Consider the following 27,296-nt stretch of genomic DNA (forward strand, 5'->3'; position numbering starts at 1 on the left):
TTCCCTGCAACCAAATAGAGAAAGGCAGTGAGCTTTTTCCTCTATATATGCCAACACTTTTACACTTGTGTGAAGCCTATTTTGGAGCAGAGGGATCGGCAGGAAAAACCTTTGATTTGAGAAATGAAGACCTCTCTCAAGCAGATGGGACTCTCGTTTGCTCTGTAGGGAGAGCTAATAGAGCTAACCGCTGTATATTAATTTTCAATATGTACTGCACCTTCATATACCAACTGTTATTGAAGGAAGCATCTCTCTTTCGTATCTATTGTTTTTTCCAGTGATGAATGATCCTGGCAGAGCTGTGAATGGCTGGCTTTTCAATCAGAGCTCTACGCATAGTAATAACCATAAATAAACCAGACAGCCTCCAAATTTCTTATGCATTTTTCTTTATTTTCTTACAAAATAGGCAAGATATGCTAATACAACCAGAATTGCCATGGTATAATAATGAAATATTACAGGGATACATGAAATGATGCGTAACGTATAAGGGCAAAAAAAAATCCAACAGCTTTTTGGTACACACAAACACATGCATACTAAGAAAGCCTTATGGCAGGTTGCAGGGTTTGGGGGGAAAACTCTGTGGTTACACCATACAGTCCAGAAATGTCCACAGCTTTGGGCTAGGTCACAACCAATACTCACTCTTGTGTGGTTTTTAAGGGTGGAAATGTCTGACTTGAGGTTCTGAATTTAACCCAGTGTCGGGCCGTTTAAGCCGTGAAACTATTCTACAGGAACATACTTATGGCGGTGAAAAAAACTTTATCGTAGTTGACGGTCTTGTAGAAGAAATGATGAGTTCATTGGAAGCAGCAAGAATAGTTACCTTAAATGTTGAAAACACACTGTACATAAATCATGTACAGAGCTCGGTAAAAAAAAATTGAAATACATAGCAATTCGTGGAAAGTCATAAAACACTGTCATATTAAAATGTATTTACATGATATATATATACACAAGCATCATAATTGCTCTTACGTTACAATATAAAATTAAAAAATAACCAACTCATAAGAATTTGGGCAAGTGGTATTTACAAAAAATAGAGAAACGGTTTGACATTATCAACTGAGGTCGGAGAAACTTGGGGGGTCTCTTCAGTCCGGTTCTCATATTTGGTTTTGACAAGTCCACAGCTTGCATTGTCTTTGCTTGGGCAGTGCTTTTTCAGAGATGATTTTGAACTGGCAGCTGTGATTTGGTCACATCCTTCAAATTGACCAGGATGTTACTCATACTTCAACCAGAGTGACCTGGAACTGGCCGGCTGCCACCTCGGACATCTCGAGGAGGAAGGCTGTCTGGTTGCTGTAGTGTTCAATGATGTTGTCATCCATGTTGATGTAAATCCTGAGGAAATGACAAACGAAAATCAAAGGTTACCTTAGTGATAGGGATGATTAAAGTAACTACGAAGAACTTAATTGATTCTAGTGGGACCTTTTTTAAGACATAACACCAGTGCCTAAGCGTGTTCATTAGTTTAGGTTGAGGTTTTAAAGGTGCTCAGAGGAATTTTCAGTTTGTGTTAATTCTTTCACCCTCCTTTGGACAAAAGCAGTGGTGTTTTCACGACGCCACCTGTTGTTCCTGGGTGACCGTACCCTTAATTGGCTCTAAATGTGCACTTTGCCCTACTTTCCACTAAAGTGTGACATCATGTGTTTGACAGCCTTCTTGTTTACGCTAAGCGCAACGTGTCATTTTTTATGGAAGAAGCTTCTCAGGCGAAATAACAAAGTGTCGGATTTTATCTCCTGCATCAGTAGAAGTAAATCAGGGCCACTCTCCTCCGCCTCCTGCCCAACACTAACACTAACACTATAACCTGTAGGCTTTAAGACTTTAATGACTGATCTAACCACCGGCTCATGCATTCTGCCTGCAGGGACAGGGCTGATTGAAGACAACAGCAATAGAGTAGGGAGGAACTGCGTGGAGAATGTAACCCAACCAGTTAGCCTAGCTGCTCCCCCCTCAAGTGATAGCTGCCTGCCAGCAAGCAAGCAGGGAAAACCACCCGAAGGTGTTTCAGTCTCTGTCAAGTCTAATTAACATTTGCCCTCTGGACTCCCCCTGTTATTTTACAGGAAGGGCCCCAGACTATTATATATCTATTTAGGGTTTGAGATACAAATATGTGTTTTTGAAAGCTTGAAAAAAAGTCTGCTCATGAGACCATAAGGCTGAGAGAAGCAGCCATGTTGAGAAAATCCAGCATTAGATCAACTGTATCAAACGGTCTTTCAACACCGAAAAAAAACTTCCTGGTGGTTTTCCATGTAAGTTGAGGTTATGAAATCATAAAAAAATGGTACAACAATCGAACATGACGCATATGCAGGACCTTTGAACGTGTTTCATCCTCCCTCAGTCACCTGTCTTTCTTTTTTGGAGAAGCTGCTATTAAGACATTCCAAGAGGCAGAGCCAACTAACCTACCTACCCAGTCTGTCAACATGAGCTTCCTTAAGGGAGGACCAGATTAAAATAACAAACTAAGCCCTGAATGTATGCGCATCGTGTGTGTGTGTGTGTGTGTGTGTGTGTGTGTGTGTGTGTGTGTCGTATAAGCTCCTTAAACCCAAACTTGTGTGTTAAGTTCGGTTGCATAACAGTGCATGAGACATACTGAAAGAAACAATAAGACACTCACCCTCTCTTGCACTTTTTGTAGATTTTCCCAATGGTGTCTTTTTGCATACCGTACTTTTCTGAAACCTGAGGGAGGAAGAGGAACATGAGATGACAGTCAGCATGATGCGAAAGACGATATACTTGAGAGATAGCACGCTGTAAAGTTAAAGATGTGCGAACAACAACAGAAATCAGGTCCGATAAATCAGGAATGTGTTTGAAGATACTTACAGCATCTCGTAGGCCGGACAGTGTTGGCGTGTTGAGCATGAGCGCGTCAAAGACCTCCTCAGCGCCTGTCCTCACGTACAGCAGAACTAATGGAAGACAGGAAACATTTAGCATAACGGTATAAAAGGAGCTCCTTATTCATGCTGATTTTTAACATTTTTAAATACTGTATTTGTTTTCTATCTACCTTTTTGTGAGTCTTCTCTGCGGGCCTGCTTGCTGGGTGGAGAGCTCTTCTGGTCTCTGTCTTTATTTGATCTCTTCAGAGAACTCCTGGGAAAATGGGAGAAAAAAAACATTCACATTAGACTAATGGCAGCCAGACACTATTTGTATATCCGGAAAAATAACCGTTTGAGAGGGACATCCGTTAAAGTTGCAGTGTGTCTATGCTTACCTTTCGCTGTTGTCCACCATGGGAGTGGCCTAGAGAGACAGAGAGGAGACCTGATTAGAGATCTGTTTAGACGACACTCCACTGATAGAAGCATTGCTTAATGTCCCCCCCTTCCCACCCATTGTCTGTGCACATTACGTTCACAGAGGAATGTTATCATTCACTTCAAGACTGCATTTCCCATAACCTCTTAAGAGAACCAGGTAAGCGTGGACACTGATGGAGACACACAGATAGGACCATCCTACGCTTTATCGAACTAACCAATCAGAGAGGTTTTCTCAGCGCTTTTCGCCGTTCATGGCAGACTTTGGGGCATTGCATTATTGAGCAATTTTCTAATTGTATTTATAGATTTTAGTTTTCTCTAAGATGATTTTTTCTTCACTTTCTCTCACTGTTAATCAAGGAATTTGGAACACACACACACACACACACACACACACACACACACACACACACACACACACACACACACACACACACACACACACACACACACACACACACACACACACACACACACACACACACACACACTCTCATAAATTTCGCTCTAGACTCCATGGTGTGGGAAAGCCGGCCTGTCTGAACAGCCCCCTTCTGCTTGAGTGTTTTCGCAAGTGTGTGTGAGAGTAAAAGCAACAGAGAGGGCTATATGAGGGTGGCGCATACTGTATGTCAGGTGTCTGTGTGCCGTTGCACCAGGTGTGTGTGTGTGTGTGTGTGTGTTTTCTTCTTGTTGAGAGCCCCCATAGCTTAATCCCAGTGTCAGTAGCTGCAGCGGCTTGTACCTGTGTCTGGTTTCGACGGCAATTAGCTCATACCCATCTCTCTCCTCACTTTCGCTGACACCATCCCCTCCCCTTTTCCCAGCCCCACTTTTCCCACCACATACTTTCCCACAGATTTTTTATCCCGCCTATCTCGTGCCTTCTTGTCCTATTGCCTGCAGGAATATACAGGGAGGGGGGAAGGGGGGGCACATGATTCACTCAACACAGCAAAAAAAAATATGGACTTACTATGCGCTGTAAGCTGGCGAGGTGTGTTTCGGGAATGAAGAGAACAGGCTGGGTGACGTGGTCTTCCAGGGTTTGGAAGAAGGTGCAGTCACTGCCCATGGAGCTGCTCACTAAGGACTTGTTGGCTGGAGAAAGCAGGGAGCAATGTTAGAATACGACCCTTATAAAGACTGTGTTTGTATACTTTAATGTACAGTATATTGGATGATGATATGATTTCATTATTATTGCTTTGCATCACTCACTGTTGGAATCATTCTTTCCCCTCCTCTTGCTCCTCTTCCTCTCCTCATCGCGCATCTTCCTCTCAGCACCCTGAGGACACACACACACACACAGCAACGTGGTTAGGACAATGACTTTGACTCCACAAAAAGCCCAAGATTTTATTATTTTCAATTTGTTTTAATGTTAGAAAATGGGGGAATGAAGTGAAAGCACATGGGGGGACCTACCTTATCACAGAAAATCTTGACCTGGAGAGCGGCTCTGTGTATGAGCTGGTTGGTTCCCGAGCTGAAGTCGTAGGTGTCTATCTGTATGTTCAGAGGGAGGCCCTTCACTCCCTTCTGAGAGGAGAAGTCTGTGCTCAGGGAGTTGACGCCGATGTACACCTGAGTGCGAAATACGTGTAGGTATATTAGTACATCATGTTTTTGTAGGCTCCCTGTGTCCCACACAAGAGACATAATGACAGGGTTTGGCAGACGCGAACAATAAAAACAAAAGAAGACGCTACGGCCGTTGACAATATGATGACAGGTTTTTGGAGAGAGCTTTGGTTTGATACATATATCCACGTGTTTAACTCTGTCTTCCTAATTTTTTATAATTTTTTATTATTAAAGGCCCTAGTCGAACTTTTTAGGCTCTTTTTTCTGCTGATCATTCTTCCCATCTCTATCCACCTGCTGCAGGTTGAGTTGCCCCACCCCAGCGCCACAGGGCCATAGAGAAGATCTCAAAGATGGCCGCCGTGGCTCTCGAAATGCTGCGGTGACAGGAGCCCCGGGGGGAAAAAACACATTTCTGGGATTCCTACCCTCCCTCCTCAGACACTCCTTCTCTCTCTCTTTCTCTCTCCACCTCCCTTCTCTACCTTTCCTCTCTTTTCTTTCTCTAATCCTACACCTGTTCTGCTCTTAAAGACGTGACCTTAACAGAGTCAACTTATATAAAAGCATCCGTGCATTCTTTTTTGATAATGATGTGTTTACCTTGGCCTCTTCATTGGGGTTCCAAACAAAGGAGAGAGCGTTGAAGGCCACCTCCTCTATGTGGCTAGTGCCGCTGAACACTTCCTTGTAGTCCGCTGGAAAATACAAAAAATCTTTTTTATTAATATTGGATTAGCAGTTTGATTTTATTTTCTGTAAGACATGTCAGGAAACTATGGAATATTTCACTTGGTTTAGGTGTCCGTGTGCAGGTGTAAAGTGACTTTGTGTATGTGGTTTAATGTGTGAGCAACATACCAATATCAATGACCCTTTGCTTGGCAGTCGGCTGGCGTCCATGCCAGTGATTCCAAAAGCGGAGCTGCAACTCTGGGCTCTTGTCATTCTCGAACACAGCCATCACTACAGTCTGGAGTGGAGAAAGAAACGGTGACAGGAAAAGCAGAGATTTAGATACACTTGTGAAGCGGAATGTATTTCTTTCACCTGCCAACATCTCCCAAGAATGACCAACTCTCTCTTTCTCACGTTTCATCCATCACTCCTCACACTTTCGTCACATTGTCATCGGTTATTAGCAGCGAACAAAACCTGTGTTTGTGTATATTCTTATCCCGTGATTGCTTTGACAAAGAAAAGGTTTGTCACCACACCTTCCCAACCTTTTCCACTCTTGTCTATGTCAGACCAGGCAAATAGAGCTGAGCTTAGCTTAGCTCCGCTGCACTGTGGTCTCATTACGCCACCATAGGAATAAATTATACAGGGCAGGACACTGTCATTTAAAGCAGCCCAGTATGCAGGGTGTCAACAGGGAATTAGTCACAGAGGAATTGGCTCCAAGGGAGGGACTGACTTTTGGGAAGGGTTGGATGGTGGCACGCAAAGAATTTTTACGTCTTCATTGGCCCGTCGAAAAAAGAGCCCGAAGGGAAGGATGCCTCTCAAAACAATAGTCACCACCGATTTTAAGTGCCCTTTTCTAACATTAAAGAAATGTTTCCTTGCTTTCCTAAAACCGTGACTCACCTTGACTTTGGTGGCGGTGAGGTTGGCACTGCTGTCCACTCCCTGGAGAGTGATGGGGTAGAACTGGCCCTTGTTGAGGTAGACCATGGGCAACTCGCTGGATTTGTAAGGAGAAGCCCGGGGAGCTCCAAGGGAAAACTGGAAATCATTCCTGAAGCGCTCCGGTGGGGAACCGGCATAGGAGCCCGAGTAGACCGGACTGGAATGGTCCTCGGGGAAGGGATCGCTGTAGGGAAGATTCTGTAAAACACAAAAAAATAAAAAACACACACATTGTCAAGGAAAGAAAAAAAATAGGGTCAAATTGAGACTCAAAAATGCCAAAAAGAAGACTATGGAGAGCTCAGCTTTTCAAGTCATGAAACTATACACATACCTCAGTGCTGGGGTCGGGGAAAGCACCGGTGTCGGGCCACTTCTGCAGCAGGGAGTCAAAGATGATGTTGAGCTCCTGTTTGTCGTAAGGGTCCGATACCACACTGGTCAGGGTGGCGAATGTGTCTGAAGTGTTGGCAATGGGCAGGGGGGCGCCCTGCTTGCTTCCCAAAACCTCTTGGGGATGGCTGGAGGGAACGCTGTTGGAGAGGATGGTAGTGGCGGGAGCTTCCAATGAAACAAATTCATTGCCGTTGGTTGGAGTCCTGGCGGGGTTGGGGGGAAATGAAAGCTGATTAATTACAACAGCAAAAACACTTTTGTGTGACTTGGTGATACTCCACCCAGGAGCATGGGAACTTTAAAGGGACCAACTGTAGCGTGCCTTGAACAGTACAGAAGCCTGTGCAAACATACAACAGTAAAGTAAAGGCACCTCTTCTTGTGACTAAACATTCTCAGCACACACAGCCTCTGCAAGGTGAGCCCATGAGAAAAGACATGAGGCTTGAGCCTGGGCGGGTACTATTTGCCTCTTAATCCATCTTTTTTTCTTCTCCATGTTTGAGTTTCTCTCCTTTTTTTTCAAAATGTTTGAGGGGACAACACACTGCGCCCCCCGACAATGGCCATTTCTCAGCCACCTAACATTGGGGAGCTCTGTGAGGACAGAGGGAGGGAAAAAAACAAGCGGCTGTCCGATTGCTGTTGGGAAACTCTTCAAGATGATGATAGGGAGAGGATAGATGGATGGACAAGGCTGGAGAGGTGGACAATAATCTCTCTGCTGACTGTGTTTGACTTGAGGATTACTCACTCACCTGTTTATGACCTCCCAAAGCCCTGCCTTTCTCTTTCTGTCTTAACAGTCTCTAATACATTTACGGGGCTATACATTCTCATAGAGAAAACATGTTATTCATGTAAAGAGGAAATACATTTTTATTTGGCTCATATTATTTAAATTTTTAATTCTCAGTTTAAATACATTTAAATTAATCTTCTTCGTTAAATACAATTTTGATGAGATATATAGACTGATATAAAACATACACATTTATTATAATTATACTGCCGGATCGGGTGACTTACCTCTCTGTTTTGCAGATGTTGCCAGCGCGGTTGTAGCCAGTCATCTTCTGTTCTTTCTGTGACTGGAAAAGCAGAAAGGAATAAAAAGGTTCAGGGTGAGAAGGTAAGAATTAAATGCCCGGGGTTTAAAAAAACTGACTTAAGTTTGGTTTTCTCATTTCTTCTTTAATTCTCCATTATCTCACCTTGCACTGTTCATAAAGCATGGTTAAGGCTGTCAGGTCGTCTCCTGGGTGGAGTCTGGGTTTGGAGTGGTTCTGTTCGGGGACAGGGGCCTCCAGGTAGGGCCAGGTGTCCATGACGTGGGTTAAGTAACGGTTATAGTTGAAGTTCTCGCTTTGAAAGACCAGTCCCAGAGTCCTATAGAGAAGGGTGGAGAGAGTTGAGATTAGATTGACAGTTTTATTGCACAAGTAGAGCATATTCACATTAGAGAAGATAAATATGTTAAATGTATCTAGTGGTCTAAAAATGGGAAATAAATGTATTTAAGTACGTTTAAATGAAACACTGGGTTTGACAGAGTAAAATGCAATCTAACTGAGCCTCTGGGGCACTTGCACATACTTGCCCCCGAGCATTGGGATGGTTTCAATTGCAAAACCACAGAAGTGAGTAACATCTCTCTCAAGAGCAGTTGTGTCAAAAAAAGTTTGAAAAAGCAGAGGGCCACCCACTGCAACACAAACACACATCTCCATTCCTGTATAAACTCCCTTTATTTGCTTAGATCTCAAAAGTGATGACATGATTTCCTTACAAAGTCAATAAGAACCCACAACGGTGTTTGAGGTGAGCTCTAGTTTTCCATACCACCTTTTCAAAAAGAACTGGGATTCTGGGGGATTGGGATTTGTTTGGAGAGACTCGCCGTGACATTGGATTGTAAATATCCTGCCTACCTGGGGGATAAGCCCACCTTTTGAGTGTGTCTGAAGTAGCTAATGAACAAATAGCCACAGTTTACTCTGGATACACAGCTAATTAAACGTGCTGACTGGGTAGACCACAGGTGTTCACAACCGCAACAGAACCTAAGCTTAAGGAGAAAAGCCAAGGATGTCTTACCAAGGATTAATGAAAGAGTGGTGCGCCACACCTGGAAAGCTAGGAATTCTGTCTTTTGAGCATGGGACAACTGCCCATTTAAACATTTATTTTGACGCCAGGCCATGATATATGGCTTTAGTTTAGTGTCCGTTTTTCTTGGTATTTCAGTAACATTTAAAAATATTAGAACTAAAGGCTCATACACCTGCTCTAGGATGCACCTGTCACTCCTTCCCACACTCAGCAGCGTCAAGCCAACATCACACAACTCCAATAGATTCTCTCCAATTTTCCTTTTAAAAACCTGCCCAAATGCAGATTTATTTTACACAGACACAGAGTGTGTGTGTGTGTGTGTGGGGGGGGGGGGGGGGCTTGTGTCTAGGGTTTCCCCGATCATGTAATCCAATGCAATACATGCTGTCATTGCCCTCCGTCTCTGTCCGACACCTCAAGAGGGGATACTTATTTCCCGGTGTCCTTTTGTATGCTCTGTGGCCCCTAGGTTAGTGACAACACAAGACGAAACAGAGCCCGCTAAAACTACAGACCCAACTGTGCATGTGTGTTAAAGCTCTCCATATCAATTTCCCCCTGCAAAACACCCCTTTCTAAAAACAGAGATTGTTCACATGGGGGTCTCATTGCAAAAATATGAAGACGGGGGGTTTCCAGGTTTTTCTCCTGGCATCTAACATGAACTACTTACTGTATAACACACATTCTAAACCAAAATTTCCTTTTTACCTTGTGGACGGAAGGAAATTACACATTTGTGGAAAAAAAATCTTAATAAATATATACATTTTGAGCAGAAATAGAAAGAAATACCCTCACATAAACTTACTCAGTCTCTTTGGTCATGTCTCCAGTCCAAGTCAGCCGGAATAGGTTCCCTTTTAATTTCTTCTGCTGTTTGTATGTGCTTCTCTCTCTCTGTCAGTGAAATCTATCAGTCAAGCAGAGAGCAGCAGTGACACACAGATGAGTCAAGTGTTGTGATTCCCTTCTTGAACGGGGCCCAGATTTATTTCACTCCAGCCAAGATTTTTCCCCTCTCTTCTCTGATTGGCTGAGAGGACTGAGACAGGTGTCTGATAGGACAGGTGTAGGATCATTAACTCTTGCAAGGCTGGAGGGAAACTTGCTTGCATGTGTATGTGCAACACTTAACAAGACAATCCCAAAGCAGGAGTGTTTTTGAATCTCATTATCGTCCTTAATAAAAGAGTGAGACTGGGGATCTCAGAGGTGTCAACGGTTTGTTAATGATGGCAGGAGAAGGATGGAACTCGTCTTTAACATGTTAATACTTTTTCAGTATCATTTTTCCCTCTTCCCCCTTTTATTACCATTTCATACACAGGTTTTGGTTTCTTTATTTTGAGCTGATTGTAGATGCAAACATTGATGCTTCTGTGTTTTGGTCAAAACTCGTGAAGAGAAGGGGGTCTAAGGGAAGCTTATTTAAATACTGTTTTTTTCAACTAAATTAAAATGGAAAAGTTACAGATTTCTGTAAGCATAAAGAAATTAGAATTCACATCTAGTTATTTTTTTTATCAAACTATTTTATTGAATGCATTGTGGAGTTTTGCCATTTTTAATGATTAACCACATTAATGCATTAACGTGCACACTAAAACAGCTATATACTGTTTATACACAAATAAATGATTTGTGAAAAAGAACAGAACTTGAAAGTGTTAAGACAATAATGACGTTGTAATAAAAAGAAAAGTGTACTTTTTCCCTAGAACACAAAACATTACCCTAATTTGAAGTTGAAGTTTTATATCAGAGGTTAATAATGATCATCTATACATTATTGTATTATTATCACAGTGAGTAGCAATTTAATGTTGCAATTAATCCAACTGGAGCTATTTTAACAACTCTATAAAATAAACAAGATTCCATAAAACTATATATTTGATGTAATTGATTTGTAAAGTAGCAATAGCCTTCAAACTAATGTGCAAAAGTACAGTACAATATGACAATAATAATAATGATAATAACATAGATATTGACTGTTTGCATCACCAACTAAATTACATAACTCTGAGACTTAATACTGTGCAAATGCATTGACACAAGATGACATTTTCACTTTCACATTGACCTCATGGTAACACAAACACACACGCATACTTCCCAGAACGTAAAGCCAAAGATCACACAACTCGAGCTGGAATCCTAAAGCAGTGAGCCTCTTAAGGTCTTCGTGTCATTCAGAGATAAAATCTTCCACCCACACACTGTTGCACATTTACAAACATGCACACGCACGCACACACACACACACACACACACACACACACACACACACACACACACACACACACACACACACACACAGTAATGTGTATAATTGTATGTTTCTGTTCATCAGTTGATTTGTGTGTGCGCGTGTGTGTGGGTGAGCACCTCTTGCGGCTGACACCTGAGGGCATCTGGCGTGGCAACACAGACTCAGATCCCCAAGGGCAAACTGGCAGCAAGTCAAAAGAGAAAGAGAAAGAAGGAAGATGTTGTATAGCACACCTTCATATACGGTATATGGACTGAAAGAACATCTACACAATAAAACTAAATAAAGTAGCTCCCGGTAAAGCTTCAATCCATGTTTTCTGCACTTTATGAACACGGCTTGATATAAAAATCTATTTGTTTTCATGCCCCTTTTCAGCTGATACATCTAATACAGACATAATATGTTAGCAGTAGGAGCCTAAAAGAGGGAGAAGAGAAGTGGATGGATGTTGTGTGAGATGTAACTTTTTTTTTTTAAAGATTATTTTTTGGCATTTTCAAGCTTCATTAGATAGTACAGAGTCGAAATTGGGAGACAGAGACAGAGAGGGGGGATGACCTGCAGTAAAGGTCCTCGGGTCGGATTTGAAACCGCGACCACTGCAACGAAGGCCGGAGCCAATATGGTACATGCTCTACCCACTACGCCACCGGAGCTCCCAGTGAGATGTAACTTTTAATCAGCTCATTGAGGATGTGAACTGTGGTTTCTTTCACTCTCACCCTGGCCTTTCTAAGGTTTTCTCTATCTGTCCCTCATTAGTGCTCCTAACAATGAACACATCGAAATGTCAAATTAATGTACTCTCTCTCTCTCTCTCTCTCTCTCTCTCTCTCTCTCTCTCTCTCTCTCTCTCTCTCTCTCTCTCCCTCTGTCTGTCTGTCTGTTTATCTCCCTGGACATACATCCTCAGAAACACCTTGGGTGGAGAAAGAAGTTGACACTTCAACTAAAAAACTTTATTTTTTTTAAAATAAAAAAACCTACTCATATAATATTCAATGAAGTATATTAGCAACGACTGCTAACACTTTTTTTTTTTTTACTGTTATGAAGTTTTACATTTCGGTTGTATTATGTTCACACAAAACATTACAAACTTTGAAAAGATCAATTTAATCGTGTAATGGGACAATTTAATTTCAATTAATATTACACTAACATTTACTCGGGTTTAAATTACAAAGTCATTCCACTGAAGGTTATCTAGATATTTAGACCTTTATAACTAAATCACAGTTATTTACAGGAAAATACTAGGAAGTTAAAACCCAGTAAAGTTGGTGACTCAGAGCATGCATAACACAGACCCACACCTAAAATAAGAGGAAATGGTTTCCTGTATTATGAACTCTATGACTTCTTTAAGCAATCCCACTATCTCTGCAGGGATATGAGAAAAGCGAGTTCGCAAGCGGTGAATAAAAGGTCATGTAATGAACACTTGAAGAAAAGAAAATGTGACTACTTTTCCACAAGCCGTAACCACAGCTTGAGTTTCATCAAACCCTATCTTCAAAATCTTCTCTTTAGTGTTAAACTTTCATGTCTGATTGCGTAAAAACTGTCAACACCCCCACACAGACCTCCGGCCACAACCGACAAGAGTGGGAATGATGGGGGGAAGAAACGCAAGATGGATGGACGTCACTATAGATGTTCAAACGAGTGCCTTTTGAAATGCCTTGAAACTGACCCATGGAGCATAAGGAACTGGGACTGTCGCTTTGGTCTGTTGTGTGTGACTGTTTGTGTGCGTGTGCATGTGAGCATGCGGCCATGCATGGTGGCATACAAACAGACATCAGCGCTGGCTCCATGCACCACTGCTGCTGAGAAGGGGCTCTATCATCGCCTTTCTCCTCCATCTATCTCTCCTTTTTCCTGCCCCAGCCAGACTCACTCCTCCTTTCACTTGCTTTTCCTGCTCCTCCTTTCCCCTCAAGACATGGGTGACCACTACGTCTCACCCCACTGAAGAACATCTTCACCGCAACTTAAACCCAAGGACCTAAAAATCATGCAAGGGGACGAAACAAATGAGAAAAGAGACAAATGATTTTGCCCTGTGGCTGATCCTTCTCATAACTTCTACACCACAGCGTACATATCTATTCATCTCGCTCCCTTTCTATATCTTTCTATATCTGCTTGGTTTGTCATGAAGGAATGTGTGCTGAGGGTTGACAGAGATATAAGAAGCCCGGGGCGTGTGACTCTCGGTCTGCTCCCCAGCACTTGGAAACCATGTGGTGCACCTGTTAGATTACAAAATGTCTCCCAGCATCAGTAACTTCTAGTACTACTATCAACTAAAAATGTAGGGGAGAACGGGGTAATTTGTCACACGGGTTGGTTGTCACAATCGTTATATCTCGGAACCAGAAGACGCTGTCTGTGAAATTTTGGTATGTAAATATCCAGAATTGGGATCAGAGGTCACCTACATAGTCTTCCTTGGAGTTAGACTGCTGAATTTGAGGAGAGACGACTGTTTGTGTTTTTCATGTTAAATTGAAAATATTTAGCTCCTCAGTATTTTTCTTCTAGGCTTTTACACAATGGGTTTATAACAAAACACTTGTAACCCATACAAAGTGTGAAGGGTAAACTATAGTTTAGATTGTGGTTAGCAAGCTAATTTGTCAGATGGTTGTTGGCCTTGATGCTAGCAAGAAATTCAAGTTGGGATTGGTCGTCAATTTTTTTGGGGGGTTGGTTGTCACATATTATCTCAAGGCTGCAGCCAGAAAAGGAACCCAATAACGAAAGAAATTGTCAAGCTGTATCCTCACTGACACCCCAGAGAAGGAAAGAATAGAGCAGGAAAAGGCAGCTAGCAAGCAAAAGAAAAAAGGGCAACAAAATCAAAACAACCCAGTGCATCCCAAACTAGACCAGCTGCCAAGGCTACAGAACGTTATGTAGGCCTATTTGTCAACTTGACAATGCAATTAAACTTTCAAATTTAGTTCTACTTTCTTGCCTTCTTTATAAGATTATTCCCATTAAGATTACATTGTGACAAACAACCCCATAGTGTTTGACAACCGACCCCTTGATGGGGTTGGTTGTCACAATGTGTAAGGGTGTCTTTGATGATTAATTTCTTCTTTATTACAATACGATAGAAAAAGTGAGGGGTACACATTTCAAGCCAACACCTTAAGCTTCAATTTAATATAGGAATGACTATTGAAAGATGTTTAGGTGATAAGCAATTCTCACTAGAGTAAAAAGTGTGCCTACTTACCCCGTTCTCCCCTACTTTATTTGAGTATTTCTATGTTTTGCTAAATTATACCTTTACTCCACTATGTTTCAGAGTTCCATATTGCACTTCTTTTATCTGGCGATTGTAGTTACTGGTTTATTTTGCAGATTATTTGCTTTGCATGCATTGTCATGCGCTGATGTGTATGTGTGAAGTTGTTCAAATCAATAAAAACAATGTTGGGCAAAAAGTCTTAAAATCTGCCAGCCCAGTTAAAATAGTCCAACCAGGTTTCAATGCAAATTAAATTGTTTTTTCTTCTTCTGAAATAAGCTTGAAAATGTCAAAAAATTATCTTAAAAAAAAAGGTGCCATACATACATTCTGCTGATTGATACATTTGCTTGTAAAAACTGTTGGGTTGGTACTTTTACTGAAGCAATGGTCTAAATACTTTCTGGTGTTAAACAACTTTAATCCTTTATTTGTCATTGTAATGATGCTACTTGGTATCAATTTGAGTACTGATACAAGGCCTAGTGTCCACGCAGATAGGTCTTTAAGCATGATAGGCTTGAGTCTTGTTGTGTGCATGCACGTGTGTGTTATACTAAATTCAGCACCCTGTTTTAAGAACACTGCATCATCCTTCAGAGCTCTGTGTGCTTCCTAGTCTACCTGCCGTTGTGTGTGTGTGTGTTTGCATGATTGGTTGACCTCTGCCAGGTGCTGTGACCCCCCACTCAGAGCTGGGATACTGCAGTGAATGGCGAGACCTCTTAACCAGAATCCTCTGCTGTCACTTTGTTTGGCTTGGACTAGAGAGAGGCTCCAGGAGTCTGGAAAAAAAACTCTCTAACCCTCCCAACCCTTAACTTATCGGCACCCACTCCCTTAATTATATTGCACCCACCAGCCGGCAGCAGCAGCCACTCCCAGAAACTCCACATTGCCCCGAGTGAGGGATCGGGACAGCAGAGGAGGTGACAGGGGGGTCTGGAGGAGGAAGAGGAGGAAGAAGAAATGGTAATATTGAGGTGTTGGGAGAGGAAAGGACTGGAGATGACATGGGGGAGCTGACAAGAAGAATTTCAGAGAGACACTTAAAGGTTTCAACATGTTGGTATTTCCCTGTAGGAGGTTAGGACACTACACACCTGGGGCAAGGGGAAGCTACATAGGAGAATACGATTGGTTGCATTGCACAACACGAATGCATTTCTTCAAACTATGCTCGGGGCAAAGTAGCATAGGGGACAGCAATTTAAAGGAAAAACAATTACTATATTTGTCGTTTGTAAAAAGTGGTGTTAAGGGTGTTTTGGCTCTACAATATATTTTTCTCTTACTGATAATTTAAGGATTAACTCTAATATAATATATGTATGAAGTAAATTAGTAAACTAAGGTTTGCGTAACCTAAACCCAATAAAACCCTGACCCAAAGTTTTTTTCTTAGTTTGCAGACCTCGCTAAGATGCATTATGATTTACGATGCCTGCGATGCTTTTGATCTTTGTGATCAATGGGGAACATTTTAGTTTCAGAGAGATTATTTGAATTCTCACCCAGGATGCTGTGAAGTTCAACATGCTGTGAAGAGTGACTCACATTGAATTTTGATAAAAATTGCACATTAACAAAGTCAAAGATTTCCTCTTAGAACACAGAAACATTCTCAGTGAACATTTCAGAGGCTATGTGCTTTCTTTCATTCTCTATAACTTGTGACCTTTCAAACAAGTGTTTTTTCCCATTAAGTTTGTCATGTAGGCCCAATCCAAGAACACAGAGAAGAACCGTTTGTTTAAGATAGTGGTATTTTAGGTCTCAGTTATGTTTGTAAAGAGTCATTCCTCTTTTGTTTCTTTCTCAGACTCTGCTTTTGTTTTTTTGTGAGGATTGGTATGAACACAACTGAAAGAGACAGCGAGATAACAACAACTGTGGAATGACATGCATGCCGTAGGCACAAAAAAATTAGGCATGTAATGCAAACTTTCCCTCTTCCTCCTATGTATAATCAGAAAAATTTGCACACATACACACATGCACAGAAATAGACACAAACAATGAGCGGGAGATACAGACAAGTGATAATCTTGTCTGTCCCAAAATTGTGTTTAAGCAAGTGGTTGTGGCCCCACCCAAACAGAGAACAGGTATTGGGCTCATCTCCATATCAGGTTTCATTCTGGACCCCTCAGGCCACTGACCAGAGGTAGGCCACATCTTCACTTCACAGTTAGCTTCTGCAGGGCACTCTTATCTGCTGCCACTAACAACTATAAAGAAATGTGCATGATTGCACTCAGACCTGGTCTTATGGAGAATTACAAGAATGCTTTACAGAAGATAATTAACATTAGTAAAGTCAAAAATCTACTGTTGTGCAGTTTGTTAGTTGAACTAAATATAGGGGAGCTCAGCAATCTTCAAAATAAATATGCTTTGCCAATGGTTTCGCAAGACATAGACTTACGCGCCCCACACACATCCTGCGTCTACCTCTGGAGCGCGTCGCGTTACCTTACTGCTGCCTCTCTCGGACTTTTCTCGGACACACATGCAACGTCTCAGCAGCTGCTGCTGCAGCGCTGCTTCTAAAAGCCCTATCTTTCTACATAGAGTTTTCATAGATAATTCCCATTAAAAATGAAGTTATTTCATGTCATCTATGATGCATATGATTTATATTGAGTCTGGACAGTAATCCGTGCGCCCCATTGCCTTTTTTTTTCTTTTTTTTTTGCCATATTTTCGCTTGTTGGAAGTTTTATTTTGAAGGGGACACACCAGGAAATGGTGAAACTACAGCGAAAGCTGCCAGTATGAAGTCAATATGACTCTCAGCAGAGTATTTCAAAAATCACTTTACTGATTTATACGGGAGAGAGAGAGGGGGGTGTGGTCGGGGAAGAAGAAGGCCGTAGACACAGATAGAGCAACGGAAAACTGTTGCGCTCATCATGATCTTTTTTATTTCTTCACTATATTGGATCTATATATGTGTCATTTATCCAAAAATGAAATGCCAGAACTAATTGAAAATTAGGTTTTAAATCCCTCGGATTTTGATTGCACAATTAAATCGTGAAATAAAGGGATTATTCGCGTATACAACTGAGGGATGTTTTATTTTGAAATAAACACACCGGGTAAACGTGTAACTAGAGTGAATGCTGCTGGTATGACTGTCAGCAGAGTATTTCTCTATCAGTTAAAGCACAGAGACGCGAGAGAGACGCGCTGCTCTCAGAAAAAAAATAGGCGAGCCTCCTGAGGTGAAGGGGAGCGTCGCTGCAGACGTGCCTCCGACGCGCCTCAGCAGTGCGTCTGAGGTTGGATGTGTGCTCGCTCTACGTTGATTTCACGGTCTGTGACAAAAAGTCAGACGCAGACGCGAGGTAGACGCGCAGTAGAGGTAGGATGTGTGTGGGGGCCGTAACGGCCCCCCCACACACAGACCGTGAAATCAACGTAGAGCGAGCACACATCCAACCTCAGACGCACTGCTGAGGCGCGTCGGAGGCGCGTCGGAGGCACGTCTGCAGCGACGCTCCCCTTCACCTCAGGAGGCTCGCCTATTTTTTTTCTGAGAGCAGCGCGTCTCTCTCGCGTCTCTGTGCTTTAACTGATAGAGAAATACTCTGCTGACAGTCATACCAGCAGCATTCACTCTAGTTACACGTTTACCCGGTGTGTTTATTTCAAAATAAAACATCCCTCAGTCGTATACGCGAATAATCCCTTTATTTCACGATTTAATTGTGCAATCAAAATCCGAGGGATTTAAAACCTAATTTTCAATTAGTTCTGGCATTTCATTTTTGGATAAATGACACATATAGAGATCCAATATAGTGAAGAAATAAAAAAGATCATGATGAGCGCAACAGTTTTCCGTTGCTCTCTCTGTGTCTACGGCCTTCTTCTTCCCCGACCACACCCCCCTCTCTCTCTCCCGTATAAATCAGTAAAGTGATTTTTGAAATACTCTGCTGAGAGTCATATTGACTTCATACTGGCAGCTTTCGCTGTAGTTTCACCATTTCCTGGTGTGTCCCCTTCAAAATAAAACTTCCAACAAGCGAACATATGGCAAAAAAAAAGAAAAAAAATGGCAATGGGGCGCACGGATTACTGTCCAGACTCAATATAAATCATATGCATCATAGATGACATGAAAGAACTTCATTTTTGATGGGAATTATCGATGAAAACTCTATGTAGAAAGATAGGGCTTTTAGAAGCAGCTGCTGAGACGTTGCATGTGTGTCCGAGAAAAGTCCGAGAGACGCAGCAGTAAGGTAAGGCGACGCGCTCCAGAGGTAGACGCAGGATGTGTGTGGGGCGCGTTAGACTTTATTGTCCCCAAGGGGAAATTCTTTTTGACTTCACATTACGCGAGGTACGGTGAGTGATGTCGCAGCAGAGCATGCGCCAAGGAAGGATACGGCAATGCGTAGTGACAGGGAGATTTAGGAAAAAAATCTTTACTGCTTTCTTAGAGTTAGATGATAAGTTTGATACCACTGTCATGCCTGTACATAAAATAGGAAGCTATAGCCAGCCGCCAGTTCGCTTACATTAGCAGTAAGACCCCATTAAGGGGAAACAGCCTGACTTGGCCCAAGGGTAACTAAACCCACCAGCTCATTCATTTCCAAATTATAAAATATTATGAATTTCTTAAAACAATCATTTAAAGCGTAGTTTTACAGAAAATCATGTGTGGACCAACCAACCTGTCTGTTTTATTTTCTATTTTGATACCAATTAAACAAACAACATCTAAAATGTTAGACATTGGCAAACTTTAGAGGTACTGCTATGTTACATGCTGGAATTTGTCACCTTCACAGTGATTGATCACCTGATTGAGACAGTTTAGCTGTTTTCCTCTTTTGTTCGTCTTCATGCAATGCTAAATTGCTGGATATAGATTTATATTTAGGACTATGGATCTTATCTTTTAACTGAATTTAGAAACATCACTAAGTGTACTGCGGATGACCATTCCCTAAAGCATTACATAGATGGTGCACTGGATTAGGCTATGTATTTGTAAGCATGTTCAAACTTTTGACACAATTTGGAGACGAGAGGGTAAGGTGAACATTCACTTTGCTATCTGTCTGAAGACACCTTAGACCCTTCCTTGGAGAATAGTCACAATGAAGCATAATTAATCGGCCAAAACTTAAAGCTTAAAGCAACTGGTTTATACAAAAATGGGTACCATAAAAAATCATGTAATCAAAAAATCTCTTACACTGCTCAAGCTTGTTTCAGCTGTATCCATGTCAGATCAAAAGTCATTACAGCATTAGTGGATAGGTATTTCGGCCTGAGAGGCTTCATTAAAGGTGCACAATGTTACGTTTAGTCTGTCAGAGAAGTGAAGAATTCTCTAAGGTATATTCTCATTACTGAATAATCTAACTTAACTCACAGGAAAATGTGATCCCTGGAACACTGTTTGAAGTTAGAAAGCTTCCTGAAAAGTTACTGTTTCACTGTTGTTGTTTACAGCAGCAGGGCCCACAAACTTGGTTTACAAACTAACTGTATTCTAGACTTGTGTTTGGTTCCAGGTTCCTCAAAATCATTTTGTTTTCATTTATGATCGGACAATTGTTCAATACAAAAAAAATGACATGTAGAAAAAAATTGTTTTTGAAAAACTAACTGCAGGCTCTGCAAATGTAAACAAATCCCCCTCCCCTGAAACTGCATAGTGCACCTTTAAGAATGTTAATGCAAATTATTATCAAGTGTTAAGTGAGCAAACTCTGTCCCAGTAGCCTTAGGCCCTCTGCGCCCTGGAGAAAAATTAGAGTCTGGTATTTTGTGAAACTTCCCCGCATGTCGGTAATACTACACGCTGGCGGCGCGGGTTCACAGCAGATACAGTGCGGATCATATTCTCCACAATATAATGGCGTCGCAAACAATCTGCTCTTTATTTTGGACAGAATGAGACAGGGTTGTAATTAAAAAGACGAAATGTTCCCTTGTGTTTCAGTTGTTTTGCATGAGTCAAATGTAGGCAGCCTGGTAGATTGGGTGTGTTGCCTGTACTTGTGTCTGTCAATGCAAACTGTTACATGTCAGCAGCATATAGTATCATTGTACACACGCACACACGCACACACACACACACACACACACACACACACACACACACACACACACACACACACACACACACACACACACACACACACACACACACACACACACACACACACACACACACACACACACACACACACACACACACACACACAGACTGTTCACTCACGGGTCACAGTCAAGTGTAAACTGATAGAAGATGAGGGCAGCAGCAGTGGGAATATTTTTCTGGGAAATGACGCTCAGTCAGGCGAGTGAGCAGTTTTAAACAGAGCAGGAAATGCATCTCCACACATCCTTTCCTTTCCCTATACGATAAACATCTCTCTCTCTCTCTCTTTCTCTATCCTTACCACCCTTCCATCACCCCTCTCTTTCCCACCTCCCCCTCCTTCTTTTCCTCACCCACCCATCATCCCTCTCTTCGTCCCTCTTACTCTATGGATGAGTGCTGATATTCCCGTGGGATAGTGGAGGAGGAGAGCTTTCCAGGGCCTGTTACCTCATCATCACCCAATGAAGCAGGGAACATGTTCAGACCATCTCACCCTCAGACAGAAACTCAGTTTTTTTTTGGTTGCAGGCATGCCCTCCTTGTATACACACACATCCCCCCTTTATATAAATGCTGCAACAGTCCTGGCATCATTCCCATCTTTCATCCTGCACCTTCTTCCTTTATTTTTCATTATTGTTTATCCGTCCTTTTGTTATTTGCATATGTTAAGTCTGTAATTTACCCTAACGAAATATATGAGTGTTAATATCAACTTGTCATATATATACGGCTTACATAGTTCCTCTATAATTCTCCTATGTATTCAATTACTTCAAAAAAGAAGAAAAAAAAATCACTTTCACTGCAACTGTCTGATTCCTCCTACATTGACTTTTACCCTATAGCGCACTTCTTCTCTGACAACTACAGGGAAGAGCAGAAAAGAAAAATTTCCACGTTCACCTGTGATACTTCCCCATAATCTATTTCTCTCTATCTCCCTCCCTTTTCCTTTCTTTCGTCTCGCGCCCAGTTTCAGTCTACATGTCGCAGCTCGTCCAGGCTTTAGAGGAACCACGCACTCCTTTTCTCCTCAGTCGTCTGGAACAATCACACAGCGTGCCCTGCTCACGGGCAGCTAGCAGCAGGGTGCGTCCCAAACGCGCACACACGGGCTAACGAGGAAGATTGACGTATTGGTGCACAATCCCTGTGACCTCTGTGTCCACAAGTCTGTTACCATGGAGACAAATGAATCCGTGTGGCGGTGTCATAAACTACCTGCTTGTCTATATCTTTTAATCCCATCTGGGTTTTATTAAAGAAACTTCCTTCTTAGGTCAAAAGTTCACCTTTTTTTGTTTGTTGCCCCTTGCTTTTATTAAGACAGATCTGGAGAGACAGAGATGAAATGGGGCAGAGAGGGGAATGACATGCAAAGAACGGCCCTGGAGGGATTCGAACCCGGGTATGCTGTGAAAAGTTCACCAGTTTCGAGTCTAAAATCAAATCAAAATACACGTTCTAAATTTCAATTACAATCTCTAAAACTTTTTGGGACTCGGACGGCAACAGTGCACCCTGCATTTATTAGTCTAACACTATACTGAACGATATGGGTGCTGTAACATAAAGCGAAGTCATCTAAATGTAAATGGGATCTTTGTATGCAGAGGTAAACAGCTTAAATTAAACTGGTGGTCATTAGCTGGGTTATGCATCTAACTGTCTTTTTGAGTCACATCCGGCGGACGTGCACCTGCTATTGTATCACTTCAGTCTCTCTTGAATTCACCTGCCAGTCCGGAAAAGGGGGGAGGGAGGGGGATAAGGAGGAAAGGGAAGAACAGAATGAATAGAGGCAAGGAGAGACAGTCATGCCTTCGAGACATATGCAGCTTGTAAACGCAAAGCAAGGCAGAAGTGTGGATGGAAGACTGGAGAAGATGTGAGGAGGAGGAGGGTGCAAGATACAGAAAAGGGGGGGCCATGTGTGGGGGGGTGGTGGAAGGAGGGAGTTGTCGTCTCCCGCAACAAGTTTAACCTGAATCTAAAGCTAACAAGATGCCGTGATTGCAGGGCGCTGAAAATATGAAGGAACTACCAAAGAAAACACAGAAAAAAAGAAAGAAAATTAAACAGGCTTTTGTTCGCTCTGCTCCCATCCGTCTCCTCAGGTTTCAGACAGACGAGAGGAGTGCTCTCTCTGGCACAAACACACAGACACAGACACACACACACACACAGACACAGACACACACACACACACACACACACACACACACACACACACACACACACACACACACACACACACAAACAGAAAAACACTCTTTTCTAAAAATGCAGGTTGTGTGCAGTCCCTCGTGTCTCAGATGACACCGCCATGTCAGGAGGCATGCAAGCGGCAACTGTGATGACAATGTTTATGAGCAATCCTACACATGCACATACACACACACACACATACACACACACACGCACACACACACATGCACAGGCACACATGCACACACACACACACACACACACACACACAGACACACAGACACACACACACACACACACACACACACACACACACACACACACACACACACACACGCAGGCACACACAGCCGAATAAATTCCTGCACACTGCACATCATCACTCTTAGGCACAGCACTTCCAATACACCTGTAAATGCACAAAAATGCAGAGCTGTCACCTCATGGTCGAAGAGGAATTTAGGTCACTTACCAAAGTAAAGATCAAAGGCGGTAAAGAAATGACACTGTTATTTACAAGTAAACCCTCAAAAATTTGTAGGGTGAGGAAAAGTTCAAAAAGTATTATCAAAAAGAGTAAACGTGCAGAATGACCCCTTTCAGGGTGTTGTATTGTTATATTATGGATTAATCATGGCTGATGCAATATTTTACAAGCAATATATTTAATTTGCTTTCATGCTGTCACTAACTTATGAGGAAAATAAATATAGCAATAACACACACACACGGTGTAGTAAATGCTACAGAATTAAAGCCATTCGTCAAAATAATCCCAAAAGGTGTTTGGTTGAGAACAAAAGAGGAAATCTTCACCTCATTGTATACCCGCTGTAACACTCAGTTTATATCAAGTGTTATCTATCTCCTCTCATAACTGCGGGTGAGAGAAGGAAAAGGCCACAAAACATGAGCACTGTTGAATGTGGGTTCTCACAACACTCTCCTAATGTCACCACGTCAACGTTTGGTTATCAAAGATTAGGAATAATTGCATGACAATCCACACTGTTCAAGCATATTGTTACCAAATAAAAAAAAGTTTTAATTTTTTACATTTTCAATCATTATGTCTCATGCAAAATGTTATGGTTAAAACTAAAGACAGGATCTAGTGCAAAACGTCAGTAAATCATATGTCATTGCACAACCAATCGGAGGCGAAGCAGGCTAAAAAATCATGAAACATTGCGACTCTGGTATGTTACAGTCATGCATGTTAAACTGAAGCCCTGAGTCATAATTATGTGTCATGACGCAAATGTGCTATAAGCTCTCTGCGATTATTACTTAGTCATAAATACTTAAGTCGATAATGAAGTGAGCTCTTCAGGCTCAAACTACTGTGTACAACTATTGGAATCTTCTCATTTCAGATGATTTGGGATTCATTTCCAAAATGTGAATGTGATCAGTGATGTGACAATTAATCAAACAAAATAGGCTATTTTGTCCGTCAAATTTTTCATTTTCAAGATCACAAAATTGCTTTAGAGGGCTTCGCAGAGAGAGAGAGAGAGAGAGAGAGAGAGAGAGAGAGAGAGAGAGAGAGAGAGAGAGAGAGAGAGAGAGAGAGAGAGAGCAATTATTACAGTTCAATTATACTATGTAGAAAAATAATGAAATCATCAGGAAAATCCCTCTGAACAAATACTTAATCTACAAAACCACCAAAGTGCCCCCAAAACTGGTAACAACCCATGTGTCAATGGGAGGAATTGTTTTCTAAAATGCTGATTGTTGGCGAGGAGGGAAAAAAATCCTTTAATTTTTGCATTTTTTTTTCTTCTGTTCTGATACCCAAATAATATCTATTTTTTTTTACCTGAAGGTAAGAACAGGTGTGTGTTTAACATTTACCGTAAATAAAACAATCACATATTCTTGCTTGTTTTAAATGATATCATACAGCCACATCATTGTAAACGCTGGCTGTATGATTCCCCATATCCACAATTTAAAGATCCGTATTGTACATAGCACTTAGCTGAGCTGAGTATGCACATGGCCTCAATAGGAAGTCAGATGGACACGGTTTTGTGTTGTTGATTTTTATCTCAATAGTCATTTATTCTTCGGAAATGTGTCTGTTCTGTACACTGAGGGGGGGTTTAGGGATTGGGTTGGCTAAAAGAGACAATCAACGTGAATTATAACAGAGCTTGAAATTGGTTGATCTCATGTATAAGGCTGGGGGGGCTGGTATGAAAGAGGATAACTTATAAAAAAATAAGTATAATTATAATTTTGGTTATCTCTGTAGTGACACACTTCCACACGTCCCGTTTGGCTGATTGGGGTTGAAAAGCGCACGCAATGTTATCGAAACCAGTATTCTGGAGGGATGCCCATAAAACACAACGTGAACACAATCTGCTTATACACCCACATGTACAAGCTGTGCTTAATTATACTCAAATATTCACTCCACGTCTTGTTTATAGCGGTGTCATTGTCACTAAGGAGTCATTGCTATTCCCAACAAGCCCGGGCCTGCAGAAGATTTAGGAAAAGCCTGCTCTTCCACCACCACTTTGTAACGTGTTAGCATTCCTTGGCAAGATTGCAGTATCACCTCATGGAGAACTGACTTCCTGTTGCGTTGTGCCATACAATTATGAATACATCCCACTGTATTCCCTATCTTAACGTACGCACATTCTCCAGTCATCACAAATTGATGCTGCTCTGTTTGGTTTTCAAAACAGGCCTGGCAGTTTATCTAACACACACAATCAGGCTTGCCTCTAACGTTCGCACATTCCTATAGAGATGGTGGACTGCGCCCACGCATCCCAAGTATAACAGGTGGAAGAGACATGGAAAAGCTCAAATATTGTGTTGATAGTAAACAGAAACTTAGTAGGACACACTTCATCTTTTAAGGCGTCGGGAATATAGTCCTTTGCGTGGGTTGACAAAAGGAGTTGAAGGTGAGAAATGGAAATTATAGGATTCCATAAGAAAGCTCCTTGTCTCTTGTAAATCAGGGGGTTATAAGTTGTTTTTTAAAAGGTTGCGCCAGAGGTGTAAAAAAAAAAACTTGAAAGATGTCAATGCTTCTTTGTAACCTGAGATAAATAAAAAATATGTAAAAAAAGAAAAGAGAGGCATGTCAGTCAGTTTTTACTTTGACCTCTGTCCTGAAACATGAGCAGAGGGGAGGTATATTCTACTGAAAGATTACACATGACACATTCAAGAAATGGGCAGCGACAATCCTGATAATTGATTACTATACTTACTACTAAAGGACTGTCAATCTTCTCTTCTTCATGTGTTGTTATTAATGAATAAAAAAAATAAAAAATGTAAAGCTTTTTTCATGTGAGAAGATGTTCTTAATATCAATCTCTCTAAAAAGAATGTGTGAGAATTTAACAGTCGAAATCCACAAAGCACTAAAACAGCTTTGTTTTGTATGAAGCGTATCAGTGTAATTGCTGCTTTGAAAGTGTAAGTCAATTGGTGCCTGCGTGAATTATTTTGATGCACAAATAGGCGCTGAAACTCATAACTGCTTTGGGTGCCATCCAATGTGTCCTATTTGATTGGGTTTTGGACTGGAGTTCAGACAACACAAGGCATCTGACATAATCTAATAATATTATTAATATATTTGGATCAGGTTATCAAGAAAGTAATGATTCAGCAAAATAATTAGCCGACGAATCATTAATCAAAATATTCAAAGGTTGCATCTTGATTGGTGCAAAAAAACTATCGGCTTCTCCCACTGTTTTATCCACACATAAGGCTGTTAATCTACTAATTTGTCCTGAGGCCCGTCAAAGCTGGCTTGCAGACACACTCAGGCCCACTCAAGAGACACACACACACACACACACACACACACACACACACACACACACACACACACACACACACACACACACACACACACACACACACACACACACACACACACACACACACACACACACACACACACACACACACACACACACACACACACACACACACACACACACGCAGATGTGTAGAACAGGTCAGTCCACTATGCAGGATGACCGGATATAAGGTAAAGACAAACATTTACTCACTTCTTCTGGCTCAAGGCAGTAACAGAACTCCACTCCAGCTTCTGAGAACATTCAACTGTTTGTATCATGATGTTATGATAAGTAGTCATTACGGAATTATGCTAACACGGTCAGGGCATCATATTTATTCTAAAGAGATGCTTTGTGGAGCATTTGCATATTTGTTGACATAAAAACAAGTTAAATGTAATTAACTGATGTTTCTATGATTATGTTTGTCTTCCAGTTGGATTAAAAAGACATTAGTCTTTGAAATAGGCTTTAGATG

At 41.6% G+C, this 27,296-nt stretch overlaps 1 protein-coding gene across 1 annotated transcript; it reads right to left on the reverse strand.

Moving 5' to 3' along the window:
* Window positions 1-381: 381 nt before the first annotated feature.
* On the reverse strand, window positions 382-10,012 carry grhl3 (grainyhead-like transcription factor 3). Its single transcript, XM_080042393.1, has 15 exons — window positions 9,877-10,012; window positions 8,165-8,339; window positions 7,980-8,041; window positions 6,889-7,153; window positions 6,513-6,752; window positions 5,781-5,892; window positions 5,523-5,617; window positions 4,761-4,919; window positions 4,551-4,620; window positions 4,306-4,430; window positions 3,281-3,309; window positions 3,071-3,156; window positions 2,884-2,969; window positions 2,672-2,736; window positions 382-1,365 (listed from the first exon to the last, which is right to left on the reverse strand). The coding sequence occupies exons 1-15, from the start codon at window positions 9,891-9,893 to the stop codon at window positions 1,248-1,250; spliced, it is 1,704 nt and encodes a 567-aa protein (XP_079898519.1). The 5' UTR covers window positions 9,894-10,012; the 3' UTR covers window positions 382-1,247.
* Between the last annotated feature and the right edge of the window lie 17,284 nt (window positions 10,013-27,296).

This window comes from Ammodytes marinus (assembly GCF_949987685.1).
Source record: "Ammodytes marinus genome assembly, chromosome: 15".
Classification (NCBI taxonomy): Eukaryota; Metazoa; Chordata; class Actinopteri; order Uranoscopiformes; family Ammodytidae; genus Ammodytes; species Ammodytes marinus.